At 34.9% G+C, this 23364-nt stretch overlaps 1 protein-coding gene across 3 annotated transcripts; it reads left to right on the forward strand.

The window, feature by feature from the left end:
• The first annotated feature begins 12135 nt into the window (after positions 1-12135).
• Positions 12136-15575, forward strand: LOC100252271 (scarecrow-like protein 22). 3 transcript variants are annotated; one of them, XM_059733668.1, is made up of 3 exons: positions 12164-13403; positions 13590-14314; positions 14459-15575. In XM_059733668.1, exons 1-3 carry the CDS (start codon positions 12734-12736, stop codon positions 15170-15172), a joined length of 2109 nt encoding a protein of 702 aa, XP_059589651.1. In that variant the 5' UTR covers positions 12164-12733; the 3' UTR covers positions 15173-15575. The 3 variants fall into 3 exon arrangements, with proteins under 3 accessions (XP_010662426.1, XP_010662422.1, XP_059589651.1); XM_010664124.3 differs by having other exon boundaries at positions 12136-13403; positions 13590-15575; XM_010664120.3 differs by having other exon boundaries at positions 12163-14314.
• The last annotated feature ends 7789 nt before the right edge of the window (positions 15576-23364 follow it).

Raw genomic sequence — 23364 nt, forward strand, 5'->3', positions numbered from 1 at the left:
TATACTTGAGCAACAAGAAGTGAGCTGGCCATGGGAGGAACGTGTGGAAATGGATGAGTTACAGATTTCGATGGTTTTGGGCCGTTAGATCAGTTGACCTTGGTGGGCCCACTACTCGTGCTGATGTGGCGTGAAAAGGCTTCGTTAGGATGCAAGTTTCGGGTATGAAACGCCAGATGTAAGGTAGTTCGAAGTAGGATAATGAGAATATACTCCGGTGATGCTTGTTGTAGAAGTTTTATCTACTAATGAGCCTACTCAACTCTTTGAGCATGATCGACGGCTGAAAATCGGTGAGCTGGTCCCACATATCTAAATCAGGTTGGTCCAAATCGGGAAAAGTCAGAAATGGACTTAGTTGACGGGTCCGGCCTTTTGATTGAAGCCCAACTTTAAAGACAGACTGGGCCATGAAAAACTGCAGAGGGCCATTTGGGCTAAAGTAATTCCGGATTCGGGAAACTCAACCTAGCCCGGGCTGGCCCATGACAGCTCAATTGAATTTGGGCTGGAAATACCACCTAAGAGAGTCTAAACAGTGAGAGCTTCTGGAGATCATGCATAACAAAAATCAGTCTCCATCTAATGTGTCTACACCACAAAGGAGGGCTCAAACTAAGAAGAGATCTCCAAACCTGGGGTTTCTAGGAGAGAAGAGCCCCAATGTGCCCTAGAAATGGTGGGCAATTTGAATTGATCCTGAGATCTTCTCTTCTTGAGGTGGTGACACGGCCCATCTTTCTCCATGAAGAAGACAGGGAAAGGTTAAAAAATGTGCTATTGCCAACTATGACAACTAGGATCGTCATAAGCTTCCATCTATACTAGTGCATGCATGTCGTAGAGAAACATCAAACGTAATCCCTCGAGCTCTCTCTATCTGCTATTTCAAACCTCCGTCTTGAAAAGACTAGACTGTTCTATTGCAAACCGATTTTTCTTCCTTTGCAAATGGAAACAAATTTAAGGTTTCATCATTGCAAAATACTTTTCATCATCCGCATGACATAAAACTAGTTGGTGAAAAGTATACTCAACAACTCCGGTTTTAAATTTAAGGTTAAAAATGAAATTAGTTACTATAATTTTATGTTTTAAAATAAATATTAAACATTATAGTTACTAATTATGATTTTAAAGTGTAAAACAAAAAACAAAAAAGGCCACATGAATGCCCATATGATTGAGAAGCTAGCGTTGATTTAAAAAATATTTTGATAGAAATTTATTGAGGTAATTTTTTTTTAAAATGAATTACCTTTACTCAAAACTCTAAAAAAATAGTAACTAGGGCAAAACATTAGGTTTTTTAAAGTCCCATTGTTGGTGATTGACATATAAACATGGCATAGTTGATGATTAAAACCTCATTTTTATTTTTTAAAAAGATACATATAATTAGAAATTAAGCCTAACTGATGGAATGTTAGGCAATCCAAAACTTTTTTTTGAATGATATTAAAGAAAAGAGTAATCTGAAAAATTCATAAAATTAAAGGAATTCTTCTCATTGAAAGAAACATTAATGATTGGTGAATCAGCAGATCCATTTAAAGAGTCCTTTTGAATTATTTGATTTAGTAGATCTTGAATAAAGGAATGCCCATAAAATGCCCATAAAACAATCTAATTGATCAAGATGTCCAATCGAGATCTTATACATTGGATTTTGTTTTTGAGTGCCTATGGTAAGATATTTTTTTTCCCATATAACTAAATGTTGGTGTATGATTTGAAAAAGCCTTAAAATAAAATGATGGAAGTATTGAAAGATAAAATGAGATTGAGAATGTTGAGTAAGGAGAAGACAAGGTGCTTGCACTTCTTTTTATGGGTTGCAATCAGCATTTAGCAAGGAAGGAGTGACTAATGGCAAGAGTAGGCAAAGGCAAACGCAAGTGCAAATACACTCAGCCAACAACCAAACCAATCCAAAAGCAAAGCCTGTCTCCTAATTTTAGGTTTCCACTCTTATCAATTTACCAGCATCTCTATCTGAATGGGAAAGAAGTAAAAGATTTCATCATTGTGTTTTTTCCTCTATACTCGTAAGAGGACTGAAAATTATTGTGGACATGGACGAGGGAAGCTGCTCGGCCCATTATTGTGGATATTTAACTAAATTTCTTTAATAAAAATATTTTTAAATATGGTTCCTAGACATAAAGCTTAATCACACCCCACAGTAATAATTTCTTTGGGCCTGGGCTCAGTTTGCAACAACAAAGTAAAACCATGTCTAATGGTTGGCCCAGCCCCAAGCCAGCTTTAGTTACTTTTCTGTTGATTGTTTTGAGCAGGAAGGAACTCTATAACCATTCAAAGAGAGAAATTTTTATAAGCTAATAGTGGTTATGATGTCTAAAAAAGTGCAACCTCTAAGCGTGTTATGAAGGTTTTCTTTGCTTTCTCTTTTTGTTCCTTCCATTTCCATTCTGTTTGGCGACCGGGAAAATTGTACCAACTCACATTGTTTTTGGGATTAAGGTGTCTTGAAGAGAGAGGAAGACCCCAAATCACCTTTCTTTTAAGCCAACAAAGACAAGTAAAAATATAAAGGCGAGAAAGGGATGGGGCAAGCCGAAAAGAGTGAGCTGGTCAAATTATGGCCCATTCAAATTTTCATCTAGCAATCATTTTTTGCTTTTATGGGTAAAGCTGAAAGTGCCAAGGGATGTTGGATACACACACATGCATCACTTACTCTCATAATTCTCATTGGGATGAAGGATACATCTTTTGAATTGCTTCTTATTATGTGAAAATACAACTTATTTAGACTTTAAAATACGCGTAGATACAATGGCAGAGCTACAAAGGAAGTTTAGAGGAGCATGATATGAAATTTATTTTTTAGGGCAAAATAAAATGCCAATGTCTTGGGCACAAGGTGGCTCCGGCCCTACGTGCATATATACCATCAGAAAACCCTTTTGTAAGTGTTGGGAAGTTCTTGCTAGCAATATGGGATATAACATATTTGTACAAGTTTTCAATTATGATCTTAAGATTCAATCTCAAACAAGGAGAAATGGAGCAAAGAGGAGTAGAGTTATTTCACTTCTCCATTTGATAAAATTGAAGGGTGTCTATGTAGCTAGTTAGCCATGGTCACATGGGGGTGGAGATAAATTAAGCCATGTTCATGAGATGTCAAAGTCATGATTTTCCTAAACAATTCAAACTAGACCTAAGCTTGTCCCCCCCTCTTTCCTTTCCACACAAATATCAAGAACTCTCTTTTCCTTTATGTATAGACAAGGGAACATCCTTTTTTGGGCCATGTTTCCCATAGCACCCAGCTCTTTCCATTATTGTAAAGAGAATGCAATTGAGACAAGTCAGTCAAACCATATCTAGCTAGTTGCATTTGTTATATAAGTTCACCTTTATAGTTTCAATCAGTGAAAACTCCATTGCTAGGGTTTTAAGCAGATATCTTACACTGGAGTCAAGCTTCATTATCCCTATGAAATCGCCCAAAAGCTTACATATACGTACATACATTCATAGCTTGAAGGGAGAAGTAGATGAAGACAATGCAAGGTGGAATAAATAAAAGCAATATTTTCATGCATGCAACACTTCTGCAATGGAAACTCTTGCCTAACACATTGATTCATGGCAAAAAGAAAACATAGTATAATGAAAGCAACATTGTGGATAAGTTAAAGGGCATGCAGTTAGATAATTGATAGCCATGGAGACCCCTTCAATGGATTTGAGAAACTACCCTACAGGCCACACCATGTCCCAACTTTGTAAGGTCATGCCCACCTTCATCATGTGATTTCATCCATGCAAAACACCCAAAACCCTGTGGCTTTGCTATTTATGATATTGCTGAAAGTTTGGAACTACGTTGAACCACGACCGAATTATAAACTCTGAACAAGGAGGTGTGACAAGCAGTACCAGACATATACATGCATACATGACTTAGTCGACCTGTTTTTTTTTTCTTTTCTTTTCTTTTTAAGTTTTCTCAAATTTTCTGCACTTCTCTTTTTGGGTTTACATAATGTTAATAAAAATAAAATAAAATAAATTGGATTACATGTCCAAGAATTTCAATTTGATTTTTTCTTCGACATGTTTTTTGTCCCAAGCCATAAATAGAAATATGAAATATGAATACGAGAATCATAAAGAACAAAAAAAAAAAAAAAAAAACTGAAAAACTTCAAAAAAAAATGACATTTTTAAGAGAAAAATCTCTTTAATAGTTTTTTTTTCTTTTTTATTTAAATGAATGAAAGGAGACCATGAAATAAAATGCCTATAAATTGGATTAAAAGATGGGCTGGATAATTTTAAAAACTAAACTTTGGATTGGTTGGTTTAGCGGTTGGGCACCCATTTCCGAAAGACAGCCTGCCTGTAATGCATTTTAGTTTTTACCCAAATGAAAGTTGATCAATCAACGAAAACATGTCATGAAAAAGAGTCATTTTTTGGTCAAAAGGTGTAGATGATGTGTCTGACTGACTGTCTCTCTTTTTTTTTTTTTGGTATAAAAAAGAAGCATGATTATGGCAATCTATTTACAGTCCACACAATTTTAGGTGAATTGACAAGTCCATGAGCCAACGTTTTTCTCAGTTTTGACTCTGTGGATTGGAGTTAGCAGAGGGGTCCATGGGTTTATTTCAGTCTTCACATTTTCTACATGCAAGTATGGTGTCATTTCAACAACTTTCTTGATTTTTTCTCTTCAAGTAAAAAAGCATCGCAAAAAAGAGCTTATATCAAAACATGGAGGTGGTGTTTATATTTTTATTTAATTTTAAATAGAAATTAAAATTAATTAGTGTTTAATAGTATTAAGTTATTTATTTTTATAATATTAAATATTTTAATTTTTTTATTCAATAAAAAATTTAAAGTAAAAAAAATAAACAAATAATAAGTTACTTTTAGCAAAAAAAAAAAAAAACCTCTCGTAATCATCTTCTATTTTCTAAAATATGACAAATAATAGAGTTTTTAAAGTAATAATTTAAAAGAACATACTTCCAAAAATAACATTTAAGTAAATTTTTCCCCTTTAGAAAATTAGATCTTATTTACATATAAACAATAATTTTCTACTTTTATTTTTATAGAAAACAGAACCTGTTTGAATGCATCAAATCAACCTTCATTTTATAAACAATTAATCCAAAAAAAAAAAAAGGTAAAACTATGAAAATTATAAAATTTTGATGTTTTCAAAAATTCCTTAAAAGGGTTAAAAAAAAAAAGTTTTCTAAAATGTTCAAAATCCAAAGGTAAAGAAGATTGTATAATCCAAAATATATATATATTCAACTAAATGTATTTTTTTTTTAAAAAGAAAAAGTAAGAAATTTAAAAAATAAATAAATAATTGAAAATACCAATCAATCAATGAATATCTCATCGATTACATTTTCCATTCCTCGTAAAATTAAGCAATTAGGGTTCACAACCACAATCCTTATTAACTAAGACTAGGTATTGTAGTATAGAAAAAAAAAAAATTTAATTTTAAAATTTTTTTATAAGAATAAGATATTTTTCCTAGTCTTTCAAAAAACTAATATATTAAAAAATATTTAAAAGATAAATTCTTACGGAATGCAAAGTTAAAGATTGAACTAAGTAGAAGAGTTGATTAAAATTAAATAATATAAAATCTTATTCATAGAATCTTAACATTTGTACCAAAGGGGATTACAAACTTGGAAAAATGAGCTTCCTCTAAAAGTTCCTTCCTAATATTTCCAACATGAACACATGCAAACCAGTTCTAAATTTCAATGCTCCATCATAGTAAAGTTAAGCTTAATACTTGTCTTAACCCCATCTAGAAATTGAACAACCTGTGAATCATCACTTTATAAGAACTTATTCCTCTCCAACAAATTTGGTTGAACCTTAAGATGAGCAAATAAAACTTTAGACTTTGAAGCATCGAATAGAACTTGCATGCTCTCCAAGTCGAATAGAAAATATGGTTGTTTCACCTTTAACATTGCTAAAAAACTAGAGGGGTCTTGCTTAAGGCACCAATTGCTACATTTGTCTTACCATGATAATACTTGAGGAGTTCAAATTATTCTTTTTATCTCATATTTAATTCCTTATGAGAAACCAACAATTTCAAGATTTTATGGTCAATGTAGATCTCACACATCTCATCATGCAAATGGTATCTCCATATCTTAAGAGAATAAACCACTTCTACCAATTCCAAATCATGAGTGGGTTAGTTTTGCTCACACGATCTAAAAGTATAAGCTATGACTTTCCCATTCTTCATAAGCACGTAATCAAACCCTTGATACAAAGCATCAATATAAATAACAAAGACTCTAGAACCATAAGGGATAGTGAACATTGAAGCAATAAAAAATCTATTCTTCAACTTTTGAAAACTTTTCTCACAACCATCTAACAATACAAACTTGGTCTTATTATCAATAGCTTAGTTAAAGGTAGAGTAATCTTAGAGAACCCCCTTTATAAAACATATGTTGTAACTATTGAAACTCAAAAAATTCCTAACCTCAAATACTAAGTTAAGTCTGGTTTAACTGACAATAGCCTCAACTTTACTAAGGTCTACCAATATTCATTTTTTGCAAATTACATGGTATTAGCCTAAGAGTTCTCCTAATTAGGTTTTGATGATCACAAAACAAAGTCAAGTGCACTAACAAGTTTAAATTGAGTAAAGTTTTTAGGTTTCAATGACAAATTCTAAAGAAAGCTAAAGTATCCTTGAAAGAAATTCAAATGATATAAAGAAGTGGACCTCTTGTAGACTTAAAGTGTCTAGGAAATGTTGTAAGATGGTTTCTATTGGTGCACTTTGGTCTAAATATTTTTTTATGCACTTCAAAGTTATTTTTTTCATCATTATTTAAATTTTAAAATGATATTTTATCATTAAATTGGATAAATATGAACTTTAACTCAAAACCTTATGTCTAATTCTTTCAAAACTGGCTTGAAATGATTTTTAAGGGCGTTATACAAGTTATTGGAAACTTGGAACTAAAAACTAGAAGTATTTTTTGCACTTTTAAGTGTAATCAATTAAGAGTATCCTGAACCAATTATATCGATCAATTGGGGAACCAATTTAACCCGGTTGGGTTCTTCAACTCAAGGATCAATTGAGGGTACACAATTTTCTTCTCTTCCATTAGCTCATGTATGTGGCCGATTGAGGTTTTGGCTCACTCGATTAAAATCCAATCAAGAGTCGGTCGAATCGAAAAAATGTCAACAATCACCTATTATGCATTAAATGCACTATTGACTAATAAATTAGTTGAACTAAAACTTCACCTATCAAGGCCACTTTTGTGGTTTTAGGTGCCCAAGCCTCTTTTCTATAAATTGAAGAGCTTCATTGTATTTAAGAATAAAAAAAAACACTTGCATTGAATTGAATACACTAATTTTCTCTCTTTCAAAACTCTTTATTTAAATGCATTGAATCCAAACTTGCAAACTCCTTTAGTGCATACTAGGATTGGACTAAAATCTTTTCTATCTATTTACTCTTTAGTGAAAAGGCTTCAAGTTAGTGGAATACTTAGGATTGTAGTGTCCATTAGAGTTGGTAAATCTAGTTTTAAAACTTAAAAGCTTATGTTGGAAGCCTTTGAGTTTTTTAAAATACTTGATAAAAGTTTAATATAATAACTACGAAATATTAATAAAAATCAAGTGAATAATTTAAACATAACTCTTAATTCAAATCATAACTAAATGTCTAATTAAAGAATTCAAGCCTAAACAAACAATAAACTAATTAGAATTTCTATTTCATTGTCAGTTCTTATCATCTACATCAAAAGTATTCAATAGAGGTTTTGAAGAGTAGAAATGGTGAGCTAAAGTCTAAAAAGGAACAAACTAACGAGGATTGTTATATAAAATAATCTCTTTTTAGAAAATCAAATATAACATAATTTACAACAAAGCTTTAAAACATACAAAGTATAAATAAGTTTGTCTTACCAACGAGATTTTTAGAATCAGTGACCCTTCAAAATCAAAAGACATTAAGCTAATTAAATTATATCATATGATCAATGATTACCCAATTAGCTAAATTTTTTAATCTAATAGAACTAGATAATTAGATTTGTTCAATCAATGAGATTGTTAGATTCAATGACCCTTCAAATCAAAAGACATCAAGTCAATAAAATAGTATCATCCGATTGATTGATGACTATCCAATTAGCTAAATTTTTTAATCCAATAGAACTAGGTAATTAGAGTCAACAACACAACTCTTAAAATGAGATGGTATAGAAAAGAAATAATATATTTTTTGGAATATAAAGTTTCTTGATAATAATAAATATTTCCTCACCCTTTAAAAAAATAATATTTTAGAAAATATTTAAAAACATAATTTCATTACCACAAACCTATGATTTAATAAAAATAATACACACACACATATATATATATATATATATATATATATATACCACAATCACTTGTGTTACCATTAATTTTCCTATTAATTTATTTTTTCTAAACTTCATGACCGCATTATGAGTACAACAATAATAAAATTTCTTTTACAAGTCTAATATCGAAAGGACAAATTATTATTATTATTTTGAAAGTCTAAGACGAGGAAGAGTAGACTTTCTAAAAACAAAATTATAGACAATTTAACTCTCCTTAAATCTTGCTCTATTGGGAATAAAAATAAAAAATGAGAATAAAAACAAGAAAACAAGTTAAGGAGCTCACCAATTATGAAATCTTAAATTTTATCTCTTTGTTTTTCTCCCTCTAATTCATATAGTTGGTTTTTTGTTTTGCGACTTCCTGTATTATTTTAATAATTTATTATTATTATTATTATTTTATTTATAATATTAAAAGCATGATAAATAAACTAAAATTTTCTCATTATCTTATACTATGATTTATCACCTTTTTATCAATCTTAAATTAATAAGTTTATAATTTTTATATATTATTAAAATATTTTAGAAGGTTAAAATTTGAACTTATAAGTTATCATTTATGTTAAGTTAATAACCAATGAACATATTTTAAGGTTTTATAACAAACTTTAAATTAATTATTTTATTTAATAACTCATGAAAACCTATAGTAACTTAAATTATATACGAGTTTGGTCTGAATTTATAATTCCCAATTTGATCTTGGTCGGGTTTGACATGAGTATAACATTGATTCTATTTAAGAAGTGATTTTATCATGAATTAAATCATTTAACCATATATATTTTAGACTTTAATAACATTTTATTAATCTAAAATTCTGAGGAGGCATTTAATAATATGTTGATAAATGTAGAAACAGGGGGCAGACAAGATGATAATCTTTCTTTAGCTTTAATTTGAACTCCTGTGATATTAAAAGGCTTATAGTGCACTAACCATAAAAGCTTGCCTGGCTGCCTCGGTAAATAATATTGGAATGAGGGCCATTTTCGTCAAGCGGCTAGCATCAAATAAATATCTGGGCATGGAGAGATTTGATATGGTACGTCAACAGTGGTGCTTGGCAACTTAATGATCACTAATTATAATGTCAAGTGGACCGATAATCACCACCATCATGATAATTTGACGGCGTGTGTTAAGACGACGGCCGGATTGATGACAACGATGATTTCCTGTTGGATAACATGATTTAGCTCTTGACCATCCACAAAAACATGCGTATACCGACCATACGTATATTTAAGAAATTATTATCCATAGAAAAATACAATAATATTTAATAATTTTATTTTATACCCATATTTTTGGTGCCCAAGTGGCATTGATCCGATCCAACCCGATCCAACAAAAGAAGAGATACGAGGAGGGGAACTGTTTCTCTCATTCCCTATGAAATAACGTGATTTTCAAATTTTTATAGTTTTATTTACAACTTAAAGATAAAAAATTCATTGATAAAATAATTAATTTGGATTTTGAGTATTACATAAGGTAATTCGAAGTAGAAATATACTTCTTTTATTATTTATGTTTTACAGAAAATTAAAATGAATTTGTAAAAAGTATTTTTATTTTTTTAAAATGAAAATTTTTTTATTTTGGAAACAAAAATAAACTTCACCTTAACTTTAGAAAGACTCGGCAGATGAATTGGAAACCTCCTATCCAACAATCAACGTCCATGTGCGACCGTACTTTTGATTAATCTTTTATTTGGACAGAAAAGCCCCTGAGGAACAATAAAATAGATAAAGGACCCTTTCTCTTTCTACAAATTCCAAAGAAGTCCCAGTGAATCATCAGAGTCTCCCTCAGACAACAGTACTTTACTGCTTTATTACCCCTTTCCAGCCCCATGGCGTTAAAAAATAAAATATAAAATATAAAAAAAAGCGAAAATTACAAAAGCTAAAAAGAAAAAGAAAATAAAAAAATCAATCAACTTAACCTCAGGCTCGCCGCCATTCAAAGCCTAGACTTGAAATGGCGACTGCCGTAGACCCACGCGCGCTCTCAACTTAACATCGACAGCTTGCAGTGCACGATACGGCTTAACGGGCCCCGCACCTTCTAGATTTCCCTTTCATTCGAGCGTGTCGTTTAACCGTGACCGGGTGCGGTGAAAGACATGGGATTTCCCCTTTTAACCGTTGAACTTTTAACTTTTTAATCTCAAGCACCTCGCTTTTATTAAAGCTTATGTTTAAGTTTTTTTAATCTTATGAACATCCAAATAAAAAATTAGCCCCCACGAAAATTACTTTTGCCTTTCTAGTACTGTATACAGTCAATTACATCTTTACCCTTACTTAATCGACCATATTACGTAAACAATAATTGTGCATCATCATGGCAATGAAATTAGGATAAGAATTGAAAGTCATAAAAATAATACGACTAATAATAGAATTAAGTGATGACAAGATGGAAGTGGAGGTGTGGAACCCCTTGAAAATGATATGCCATATGCCTAATTGAAAGGCCATTATTAGTAATTTATTCATATATTAGTGGTCATTATTAAATCAAATCAAAACCCCTTGAATCAAAGGACTATAGTATATATAAAATATAAGTACTCAATTATTTGATAGACTTTCTATTAATGTTTAGTTTGGTTGTGATTGGGTTTGCAATTCTCTTAAGATTATTTGATTGAAAGGAACGTTGAAAAATTTCCTTTCAATTCAACCAATTTTTTAATCTCGATTTCACAGCAAACTCTCATTAGGTAATAATTGTAAGGGTAAAAATGTTACAATAAAAATATTTGTATAATTTTAATGTATTAAAATTTTTAATTTTTAAAAATAGTTTTGTTGAATGGTAGGAGGTTGAATTTTGAAAATTCGTAATAAATTTAATTATAATATAAATTTTATATTTAGTATTATTATTTTCATTTTAATTTATGAAATTTAATTCCCTAAAAAATTGAATGTGGTTATATGTGATAGAAAATTTTTAAAATATTTTTTATATTTTCAAATATTGCTTAGAATAGTATACAAAAATTTGAAAAATACTTTATATTTATTTAAAAAACAAATATGTTTTTAGAATAAATTCTCAAAAGCGTATTTTTTAATAAAAAAAATATTAATTTTTTAAGTTAAATAATTGAATGAAAGTAAATAAAAAATAAATTTAAATTTTATATTTTTTTCAAATTTATTTTATTTGTTTTTACATAAAAATATATAAATTTTAAATTTTGAAATATTTTTTATTCATATCAATCATGGCTTCACTATTTTGGGTCTAGAGGACATGTCCGCCGGGAAAACATAAAATTTGAGAAGAAATAAGGCCTTTATAAGCAAAAAAAAGAAAATAGTGGAGGGGCATAACAGTAATAGTGGCACCCTCCCCTTTTTCAGTTGCGCTGCGGCCTTTCGCTTTTATGCCCGGTCCATTGGGTTCACTCTGTGCAAGAACAATAAAATAATAATATAATGATTTGATTTGGGCGCCCATTTTACGAGCCACCACTCATTCAATGTGGAGGAAAGTACAATAATAGGAGCGTGGTATGGGATATGGAGAGGGGTAAAAATGATATTTTCACAGTTGTAATGAAAAAGGGTAGCGCCCGGTTTATCCATGTGAAAGAGAACACCTAGAAAACCACTGTAGTGGAGGTTGACAGCAACACTGGAGGGAGAGGGAGAGGGAAAGAGAGAGAGAAATGTATCCAGAAATATTGAATGAGAAGGAAAATGTATAATTAGAATTTAGAGAGAGAGAGAGAGGAGCAAGAGGAGAGAGAGAGAGCAATATATATATATATATATATATATGAATATAAATATAAATATGTAACAGAGAGATATATGGAGAGAAGAGGGAGGAGGGCACATTATTACTTTCTTTTTTTTTTTTTTTTTTGGTCTATGATGCACGCATCCATGACAGAATAGAGGAGGGGGTACAGAGAGAAAGAGTAGAAGAGGAGAGAGAGAAAGCAGAGGATATGGAGGTGAAATGGTGATGGAGAAAGGAATAGATATGGAACTCAAAAGGAAGAGAAAAAGCTGGAGGGGTTTGAAATAGTGGCAGCATATGTTTTTTTGGTGAAATGGGTGTGGCTTTGTTTCTCTTGTCTTGGAGGAGATTCATGGCGTTTTGTAATAAGGAATATGATTGGTGGGACTGAAGCCACCGAGCCCACCTTTTTGGTCTACAATCTTGGGGGGTTTTTTCTCTGATATTTCAAGAACATTTAATTTTTTCTGTGATTTTGTTTTGTCTTTTTTTAGATGAGAGGTATACCCTTTAATTTTCAGGGGCAGGGAGTGTTGGAGAAGTGGAAAGAAGAAGAGGTTCTTAGCTTTCTGAGCAACGAACCCACCTCTGTTTTGGATACGCGAAGAAGCCCAAGCCCTCCGACATCGACATCCACATCGACGCTGGCTTCGTCTTTCGCCGGAGGAGGAGGAAGTACTGGTAGTGTTGGTGTTGGTGGTGGTGGTTCGGCCGACAACACACCCGGCGTGGCAGCAGGGCCGCTGGTTTCTGACAACTGTCTTCAAAAATGGCCTGTTTCTTTGCCGCTGGAGACCAACCCACCTGATCCCGGCGGCGTTTGTGGTGGTGGTAGCCGGAAGGACGAGTGGGCGGCGGAGCTCCAGCCCATAACGAGTGGACTGGTGGAGCTTGTTGCCGGCGGAGCCGGAGAAGAGAGATGTGGTGGTCTTGGTCTTGGGCTGGAGGATTGGGAGAGCATGTTATCGGAATCGGCAGCCGCTTCGCCGGGCCATGAGCAGTCGCTTCTCGGATGGATCTCCGGCGACGTCGATGACCCGTCATTCGGTCTGAAACATCTCTTGCAGAGTGGAGGAAATCCTCTGGAGTTTGACGGCAATGCCGGGATGGGAATGCTCTATCACAGCGGTGCCGTGTTTGAAGCTTCAGGCGCTCCGGCCACTGGTAATCTGATCACAACCTTGAATCCGTCTTTTTTAGGTATCGGTGGTTCTGGGTTTTCTGCAAATAATAACAACAATGGAAAGATTGCTTCAATCGCACAGAACCTCTCCACAGGGGTTGTTAATTACAAAGCTTCTACTGTTGGGTTGAACAATAACTATAATCCCCAAAATCCCGTTTTCTCAGGATCACTCAACAACCTTCCTTTACCGGTTTCGTTATCTCCTGGTATGATTTATCAGCAGCAACAGCAACAGCAACAGCTGGAAACCCCTGAAGAAAAGCCTCAGATTTTCAATGCACAACCGGCAATTAATCACCATCAACGGTCCCAAAATCCTAACTATTTTCCGGTACCGCCCTACACCCAACAAGACCAGCACCACCTCCTTCAGCCGCCTCAAGCCAAGCGGCACAACCCTGGCGGTCTGGACCCGAACTCTCAGATGCCAAAAGTCCCTTTTGCTGATCTGGGTCATGAGTTTTTACTCAGAAGACAGCAGCAGCAGCCACTGTGTTTCACTAACCAGCTGCAATTGCTTCCACAACATCAGCTTCAGCAGAAGCCGTTGATGTTGAGCAAGCAGAAGATGGTGGGAGGCGGGGAAGAAATGGCGCCCCAATCCCATCACCAGCAGCAGCAGCAGCAGCAGCAGCAACAACAACAGGCTTTGCTGGACCAGCTCTGCAAGGCAGCAGAGCTGGTAGGCACTGGGAATTTCTCAATCGCGCAAGGGATATTGGCGCGGCTCAATCATCAGCTCTCCCCGGAAGGAAAGCCGTTTCAGAGGGCTGCTTTCTACTTCAAGGAGGCTTTGCAACTGATCCTTATGAATAACAACCCAGCCGCCTCCCCTCCACTAAGGAGTCCCACACCATTTGACGTCATCTTCAAGATGGGTGCTTACAAGGTGTTCTCTGATGTCTCTCCTCTTATTCAATTTGCAAATTTCACTTGCAACCAAGCCCTCCTGGAAGCTCTTGATGATGCTGACAGAATCCACATTATAGACTTTGATATCGGGTTTGGTGCGCAATGGGCTTCCTTTATGCAGGAGCTTCCTGTGAGGAATAGGGGTGCCCCATCATTGAAAATTACAGCCCTTGCCTCTCCTTCCACCACCCACCATCCCCTGGAGCTCAAGCTTTTGCGTGAAAATCTAACACTATTTGCTGATGAAATTGGAATTGCCTTTGAGCTTCAAGTGGTGAACTTTGATTCCTTCGACCCCGTTTCCTACTCAATGCCTTATTTTCGAACCTCTGAAAATGAGGCAATTGTGGTGAATTTCCCTATCTGGTCCTCTTCCAATCACCCGGCTGCCCTGCCCTTGCTCCTGCGTTTTATAAAGCAGCTCTCACCTAAGCTTATGGTCTCTTTGGATAGAGGTTGTGATCGAGGTGACCTCCCATTGCAGCAACATCTCCTGCATGGCATCCAATCCTACACCAACCTCTTGGAATCTCTTGATGCTACTAATGCGATGACAGACACTGTAAGCAAAATTGAGAGGTTCCTCTTCCAGCCGAGGATAGAAAGCACTACTCTGGGTCGACTCCGTTCCCCCGACAAAATGCCTCCTTGGAAAACACTCTTTGCCTCAGCTGGATTCACACCTGTATCCTTCAGTAACTTCACCGAAAGTCAAGCAGATTGTGTGGTGAAGAGGACACTTGTGAGGGGATTTCATGTTGAGAAGCGTCAGGCATTGCTCATTCTCTGCTGGCAGAATCGGGAGCTCATCTCGGCTTCTGCTTGGAGGTGCTGAGGATCAGCAATTTGGCAGGCAGGAGAGTCTCGGAGCGGTTCACTTTTCTCTATAGAGGTGCCGACTTATTTTCTTTGATATTAAATCAATAAATCTCTAACTATGGAGCTGGCACCTGTTTTGTGACCTAATTCTTGTGAATGCTCTTGCTTGTGAATCTCCTTTGCTTGTCATCTATCTCAACTAGATAGACTGGTTTCCTAGTAAAACAAAACATTTAACTAGAATTTGAGTAGTCTTCTTTCATTAATCTTTTTCTTGAACATGGGTATCGATATATGTGTTTTATTGTTTTAATGATGATGAGAGGCCAAACTTTCATCTGGTTAAGGTGGTGATATTTTGTTGTATATTTGTTCACAAAGGAGAATCAGCAATGGAAAATGAACTTAACCTGCCAGAATTTTGGTTTGTCTTTGTGATCATGAATATGATTAAATTTACTATTTGATGCTTAATTTGATGCATAAACTCTAATATCTTAATTTATGTTGAATCCATCAAAGAAGGTTTCATTTTCTTCTTTTTAGTCAAGTATTGTATTTGTTGCACATTGTTGTTCAGCTCTGTATGGCATGTGGGGAATTATACCGAGGTTACTATTCCATGTAGTTGCATTTCATGCAGTGAGATTGAAATAACTACTGCCCCTCGGAAGATTTTTCCTCTTCTTGCCCTATTCAAATGGAACTCTCTAGGTAGCCATTGTGCAAACAAATTTTTTAGGCATTGAGGGTTTTAGGGTCAACGTATTTAGGGTCATTTTAAAGAACACTTTAAATGCTTTGCTTTCTTTACCTTTGCTACCTTGATGGTTGATAAAGAAGTTTTTAGATGTAGAAGCTGATCATTTGGAATATTTAGACCAGATGCCGATTTTGTTCCCCTGGCATCTTTTGGCCACTACTCACCCCATTTTTTAATTTGGTTGTTTTTGTGGCACTCGTTCTCCTCCAAAGGTAGAAGTTTCAAGTATTTTTTAGATTGATCTAGTCTGACCTGATGGCTATGGCTTTCCCATAAGGTTCCATGAACTTTGTAAGCAGCTGCAGTTAATCACTAAAACAAGAAGATTAGAAATGTGAGCCCTCATTCTACTCTTCTAAAATGACCTTTTTGTTTTCCTGTATGTGATCTAAGCCTTTTATAGTGGAGTTGTGAATGTACCACTATCAGTCACAGATTATATCTTCATTGAGCTGATATCTCTGAGCCTGTCAAAACATGCTGTCGGTTAGTGCCCACCAGTGCCACTATGTTCAATGAGCTAAATTATTCACTTTAGATCGGTAGTTTTTAGCCTTTTATTCAGATTAAATTAGTCGTCTCTGATAAAGAAGAATGAAAACTAGCCTAGTTTGAGCTTTGTTGATTATTCATATTCTGTTTGCAGTTAGCCCTAGAAAGTACTTCAGAGCAGAACTTTAATCAATCATGTTCTAGCCTTCACTCTACTTTGAAGTGAATCCCTTCTCTATTAAACAACAATAGATGATCACTTCATAATCGAAAAGCTTCCCTATACTCTCTTGTTTCACTAAGTGACATGAGTATCAAGTTAGCGGTCTTAACTCATACGCCCGCAACATCACTCACTTCATGCTATCAAACTCCTAGGTGCAGGAAGGCAAACTGAATCAGCTTCTCTAGATCAATGCTGTAAGCAGGCAAATTAATATCACCTTAGGGTCCACTTTCAGGTTGGTGGTTGTGATGGTAATGCCTTCATCTTCCACAGTCTTCCGAACCCAAACCTTCATCCAGGCAATATTAGCTCACTCCTTGAGCCCTAGAAGTACTCCACTTCAGTTAGTTCTGCCATGTTTGTGTGAAATGGGTGGTAAATCTTTAGAGTTCAACCCACTCCGGTAGCAAGGGAATTTACCAAAAGAAGGGAGTTTGGCTTCTCATCAGACTCCCACCACTTGAAAACAGTTTCTTATAGTGGGTTGGTGGGGAGGATGTTTTCTGGGGTAGGGTCCTGGAGTCCTGTGATTTTGAGTAGCAAAACAAAAGAGACCTGCATGTAATTGCCGCGCCCCCCCCCCCCCCCCCCCCCCCCCCAAAAAAAGGGAACTTTTAGTGTGTACTTGTGTAAAAACAAAGACCACAACTACATAGCATAGCCTTGGAAGATAGTGAATACAATGACACCTCAATTTGATCAAAATATCTCGAAACTCTCCCAACAATCATATGCCTACACTTAAACATAACATGCTTATGTTGAATTTAGGCGCCGCTCCTCCTTGTATAAAAATAATCCTCCATGCATGTAACCAAACTAGTAACGCGCCATTCTCTTTACTTGTTTCAAATAAAATTTTGTTTAAGAACAATTATTAAGGCGACCACCTTTGATTTTTATATGCAGACAATTGCCTGTCCTATAGTACATTGAATTTACTATTCCTCGCCTTAGTTTTTTAGACTTCTCCTAATCAAGCCACATGCCTCATGTTTGATTGATCTTTTGCTCCAATACTTTACTCCCTTTTGAACCTTTCTTTAACAAAAGCTAAGATAGATCACATTGCAGGTGGCAATGATATTCATATAATATTAATCTCTAAAATTGAAATCTTACAGTATAAAATTCATGAGAACATGCAGAGTATGGTCTGCCACGAATTAAAATATGAAAATTTAACTAGCAAAAAGAAAAGGAAAACGTCGGTTTCGTTGAAAACCAACTTCCATAAAAATTAATCCTCCCTAACAACCTCGATAATGGTTCATAATTTATTCTTTAATTCAGTTGCTTAAGTCTTAAATTTGATTTACTTGTTAACCAAAGGAGGGTTCAGACACCCGAGCCACGCGCTGTTACACGCTCCCATCGCTTTGGGTAGGTTGGTGGGGCATGGTGGAGCTTTCAACAGGGTGAGGGTGAAATAGAGGAATGAACCATACGAAAATGGTGTGGGTGCGCCAGTGGTCCAGCCCTCCATTTGGGCAATAGGTCTTGATTTTGAGCATTATGCACGAGATGGTGACTCCCTCCATTCGTCATTTGTCAGTGGTGGTCCATTTTTTCTTTTATGAAGGAAAAATGCTTTCTTCTTCCATGTTCCAAATGTTTTCTTATTATTATTATTTAAATTCCGACCAAATTGGTCAACTAAAATATTTGTGTGAATGTGAGAAGTCAATTGACGAAGTTGTTTTAAAGAAATGTGAAATTCATTTGCTATTGGAAATAAATATATATTTTTTTATTTTATAAATAAAAGCTTTGAAAAGACTTCTTGTCTTGTTCATGGAATGGTAGTGGAATTTGAAATTTTTGAGATAATATATTGAAATATTCAAGAAAACTATAACAATAATGTTTGAAAATAAATAACAAAAAATAAGAAACTTTTCCTCCATGGATCCGCAAAGTTTTTACAAGTTTCATCATTTAAAAATAAGAAAAAGTTCTAAAAACAAAAAAAAAATTAGCCAATTTTTAACTAACAAACAAAATACGAGAAAGCTAAATTAAAAAAAAATTACATATTATTTGATTTTAATCAGTGTTTATATGAAGAAATATAGTATATATATTGAGTTCAAATTTTATAGAATTAAATTTTTAAGAAAATTAATAAATTAAATGATATTAGAGTTTGGTTCGGTAACAAGTCATGAGTTTAATTAAATAATTTTTTTTTGTAATTTACGTGTTTGTTTTCCTTCTTTCCCTAATTTTCATCTTTTTTTTCTATTTATTGAATATGAATCTGATCTAGTTTTTCAGATGGCTATATGGATTATAGTGAGTGAGGGTGTTAAGTACTTGTTTAATTCAATCTTACTAAAATATGATTTAATAAAAAAAATATTTAGTCTCATCATAAATATATAAAATAAAATAAAATTTAATATATTATTATACCTTATTTTCAATCACCTCTTCTTTATTCAATTACTGTCAAAGGATACATTCAATTATTTTATTATATTTTTTAAAATTTTATATTATTTTTCCGTTGCATCTAAGCATATATTCGTAAGCCGTCCAAAAAGTTTTATTGTTACGACTCATTTTTAGGCGTATATATATATATATATATATATATATATATATAATTGATAAAACAGCCCGCCTAACCCTAGGCTAGAAAAGGGAATAGGCCACACCAACCGTTGATCTGATCTTCATAGATTCAATGGCCCACCAGGCCGTTGCATGGCATTGACGTGATCCACTGCATCATGGTGGGCCCAAATAGCTACACGTTTATTACGTAATAGGTAATCCCCTAATAAATCGTGATTAATTATAATTAATCCCACGTGATTAAGAGCTTGCGTTTGTTTGGCTGTTAGGGAGAAGGTAGACAGGCGGAAGGTTGAGAACTTTGCCCCGAATAATTAAAAAGAACGTACGCGTGGCAATATCTGAATGGATGAAATCGTACGATCCGAAGCGCTAAACCCCCTTAGCAAGTGATCGCGACGGCTCGTCTAGTCTGTGGCACAGTGAGATGAAAAGGACTGGTGATCTCTGAAGCTCTTAATATGGGACCCACTTCATAGCTTATCGTGTCATGATCATGCCACGTGTACGAAGATTGGGGTGTATGATTTCCCTACCATGCTGTCCTGGTCAAAGGTACTTTCAGAACCCTACGAAAGGAGCCTCTGGGGCTTACGTCTCGCTGAGGTCGGTTTTAAGAGGAAAAGTAACGTTGTTATTTTATTTATTTATTTTTGTGAAGATGTTTTACGGTTTTACCCTAGTACAATTTTTTTAAAATTTCTATTTTCTAAATAATTTATATATATATATATATATATATATATATATATATATATATATATATTACTTTTATACTAAATTTTGAAGCATGAATAATACCTTTAATATAAAATATTGTATTAAACAAAATATTAATACATTTGGACATGGGATTTTAGTCGCGAATATCCGGATACGTGCCTATAAACGAATTGCTGGCCGGCCAAACTCTCGGGAATTTTCTTAAAATTGGAAAGCAAAATGAAGTTTGTCGAGGGTTGAGTTAACCATGAAGTAGAGCATTCACGTACATGAATCCACCTGGTGGGCACTTGGCACTCATGGATCGCCTCTTACCAGCCTAGCCAGGACCTTTTAGAGAGAAAAAGCAAGAGATAATACCTGATCATCCTCTGCAGGACTGATCAAGTGATGAGCAGCATCTAAAGGTCGCTGGACACTTTTTACTCAACCTCTAAGCCACCTTTGCCCATAGAAAAAGTATAATGATGGATCACTTTTTATTGTAAATGGGGTATGTGCTTTTGTCATCAACAAGCCTCCTCAGAGTGAGGGATTTGGTTGGGCCAACATATAGATGCTCTCATGAGACACCACCCAGCTCTTGCATGCCAACCTCTCAATCATATACCCCACCGCATTGTTGAGTGGGTCATACCAATCAACTCCTACTTGACCCCACCATCTCCTCTCTCTCTTTCTCACTTCCCTACTTCAACAAATAATTGAAGTAAAAATTTATGTTATCCCAAAGGCCAAATTGGGTTACCTGTGACCATTTTTTGTGTATAAGACAAAGCTAGCCAAAGATCACTACGTCAATCCATGTAGCCGTGAACCCGTTCTTGAAACAGTAATATAAACAGTTCTTAGAGTTTTAAAGTGCCAAAGTTTTTGGACATGGAGGGGGGATGAGTTCCTGATTGAGAAGAGACTCATGTGCTTAGACTAGAAAGGTATGTGTGATCAAATAAGAGGTAATGCATGTAGATAGAATAAAGATGATGAAGCTGTATGTTTAATATTGGGGAGAGTAACAATATGTGGAAACATCCAAAGGCAGACGGGCAAAGCTTAAAAAGGGGAAAAGTATGGTTTGATTAGAGTGGGTATGGAAGAAAAGTTAAGTGTTGCCATCACACAAACCTTTTGCTTCTCTGTCTTTTATAGATGCTTTGCCTCTATATCTTTTCCAATCCAATCCTTTTGAGTTTCCATGGTTGTTTTGATCTCGATCTCTCTCTCTTTTTTATGTCTTAGTGTGCGTAGGAAAAACGCGTTCCTTGATTTCCTTTTATACTTTTCTTTTATACGAAAAACCCAAAAAAGTAAGCACTCATGCATCTCAAAAGCCATTGAAAACTAGGCACTACCAACGCCCTTATCATTCTCTTTCTCTTTCACACACACATGCATAAAAGCTTGTCTCATTTTTTCATTTGGGATCCATCCTGGACCAATATTCTTTTTCTTTGGACCATACAACTCAGTGGAGCTTTTCCCCCACGAAACTCTCATTTGGACAACTTGGGTGGCTTTCAAACCATGGGTCTCCTCCTTTTTCTTCCTTCATGCACCTTTTCTTTTGTTTTCTTATCCCATAATCAACCATGCATTATTGCCCATATCTCTTTCATGCTTTCTGATGTTTTCTTTCTACTAAAAAATGTCAATATTGGGCCATTTTGCTCTACGTGTTAGACCCCTGGTCAACTCCTCTAATGCTTTATGATTCACAAACTGTTTCCAATAAGCTCATAACTCAAAAAAATCTAAGAAATTCATTACAATCCATGGCCTAAAGTGAATGCCCACCAAATCAACTCTACCCAACAGAATTTTGAAATATAGATGCCCTGTTAAATACTGAACTATTGTATCTTATATGATGTAAAGTCTGTCTCGTGCAGTTGTTGCAGAGAAAATTAATTGGAAACCTTTTCCGCACCACTGTTCTTTCGGCCTTGGAGGATAAAAATTACTTCTCTAATCCGGGCCCAAAGGGTAAAGAGACAAATGATCTACTGTGACATTATGATTGGAAACACTTTCGGGTGATCAAAGCTCTTTTGGGACACCCATCTCTAAAAGATCAGTGGGTACTTTGACGTGTCTCAAGCGGACTTTTGTATCTCCTTTTTAGACCAAGATAAGCACTTACTATAAACACCATGCCAAAAAGCTGATGCAATCATGATAGTTATTTTGCATGCAAGATAGGGTTGAAGAGATTATCATCTACTGCATTTATAGTCTCGAAGACAATAAAGCTCAAGCAAAAGGTGCTTTTGTTTTGCACAGAACTGGATATGGTCTGTGATTTTCAGAAAAAGGAAAAAGGAGACATTGCAGGAACATTATTGTCATGAAAATATTTATGTTCTTCTTTCTTGAAGTTTCATGTTGATAACCCAAATGTTGATGATTTCAATAACACTTTCCGGGACCTCAAGTTTTCATGACTTATCAATGAACATCATCGACCTTCATATTAGTTTCATCTTGCTCAACTAAGCATCTTAAGAGAGGACAAAGATGCTTACATGTTTAAATAAATGGCACAACAATTTCTGGTACGGAAACAGCTAGCATTGCAAAGAAAGTAAGATAAGAGATGAGAGAATGGTTTGGTTAACTGCAATATGTTGACTGCAAAGGAGACATTGGGAGTACAGAGAGATACTGAAGAGCACCAATGACAGTATGGTGTAGAGTGGCAGCTGCAGTGGCGCCTGAACCATCATGCAGAGCAAGAGGAGTTGTGGTGGATAGCAAGGTCCAGTTATTTTTGGCACCGATCATTTTTGTTCATTCATGGAGATCCTGGACGTACTTGTGTTGTGAGAGAAAAATTCCTTTGTCAATTAGGATGACTTCCACTTCCAGAAAGTAACTTAAATCACCAACATCTTTGATGGCAAATCTGGCTGCCAATGTCATTAACATAAATGAATTAGTATCAGATTTTGAGTTGACAAAGCCGAATTGAAAGAGAAAATGGCTTAGGGTACTTGTTGTAGTTGGTATATGGATTTTTTTTTTTTTTTTCTAATTTACACACCGAGTCAGAAAAGGAGCATCAACAAGCCCCAATTGTTGATCCATATAAACAGCATATATCAAACAAAGTACCTAGCAAGTAAGCATTGATTACATCTAGTTGGTGTAAAGGCTAGCCATTAGTCACAACTCATCAGAATGAGCCGAACTATGGTGGGCTTAATAACTAGGTTAAATGGTGCGTGGAAATCAAAACCCGATCTTCCATGGAATCTTGTAGCTACTAAGAGTCCATTCCCCTGTGATTTTAGGCAAAGTTTCTAATATTAATTTAAAGTATTAATAAAATTATAAATATTCTTTAAAATCACTATTAAACAAGTTTTAAGCATGCTTTGTAGCAAGAATTAATACTGCCACCCGGGTTCTCTTGGTTCTGAAAATC

The sequence above is a fragment of the Vitis vinifera genome, chromosome 2 (assembly GCF_030704535.1).
Source record: "Vitis vinifera cultivar Pinot Noir 40024 chromosome 2, ASM3070453v1".
Taxonomy (NCBI): Eukaryota; Viridiplantae; Streptophyta; class Magnoliopsida; order Vitales; family Vitaceae; genus Vitis; species Vitis vinifera.

Coding starts and splice junctions, on each gene's coding strand:
- LOC100252271 (XM_010664120.3), top strand. CDS start 12,734: ATGAGAGGTATACCCTTTAATTTTCAGGGGCAGGGAGTGTTGGAGAAG. Junction 14,315..14,458: donor TCAAGATGGGTGCTTACAAG/GTGTTCTCTGAT, acceptor TCCTTTATGCAG/GAGCTTCCTGTGAGGAATAG.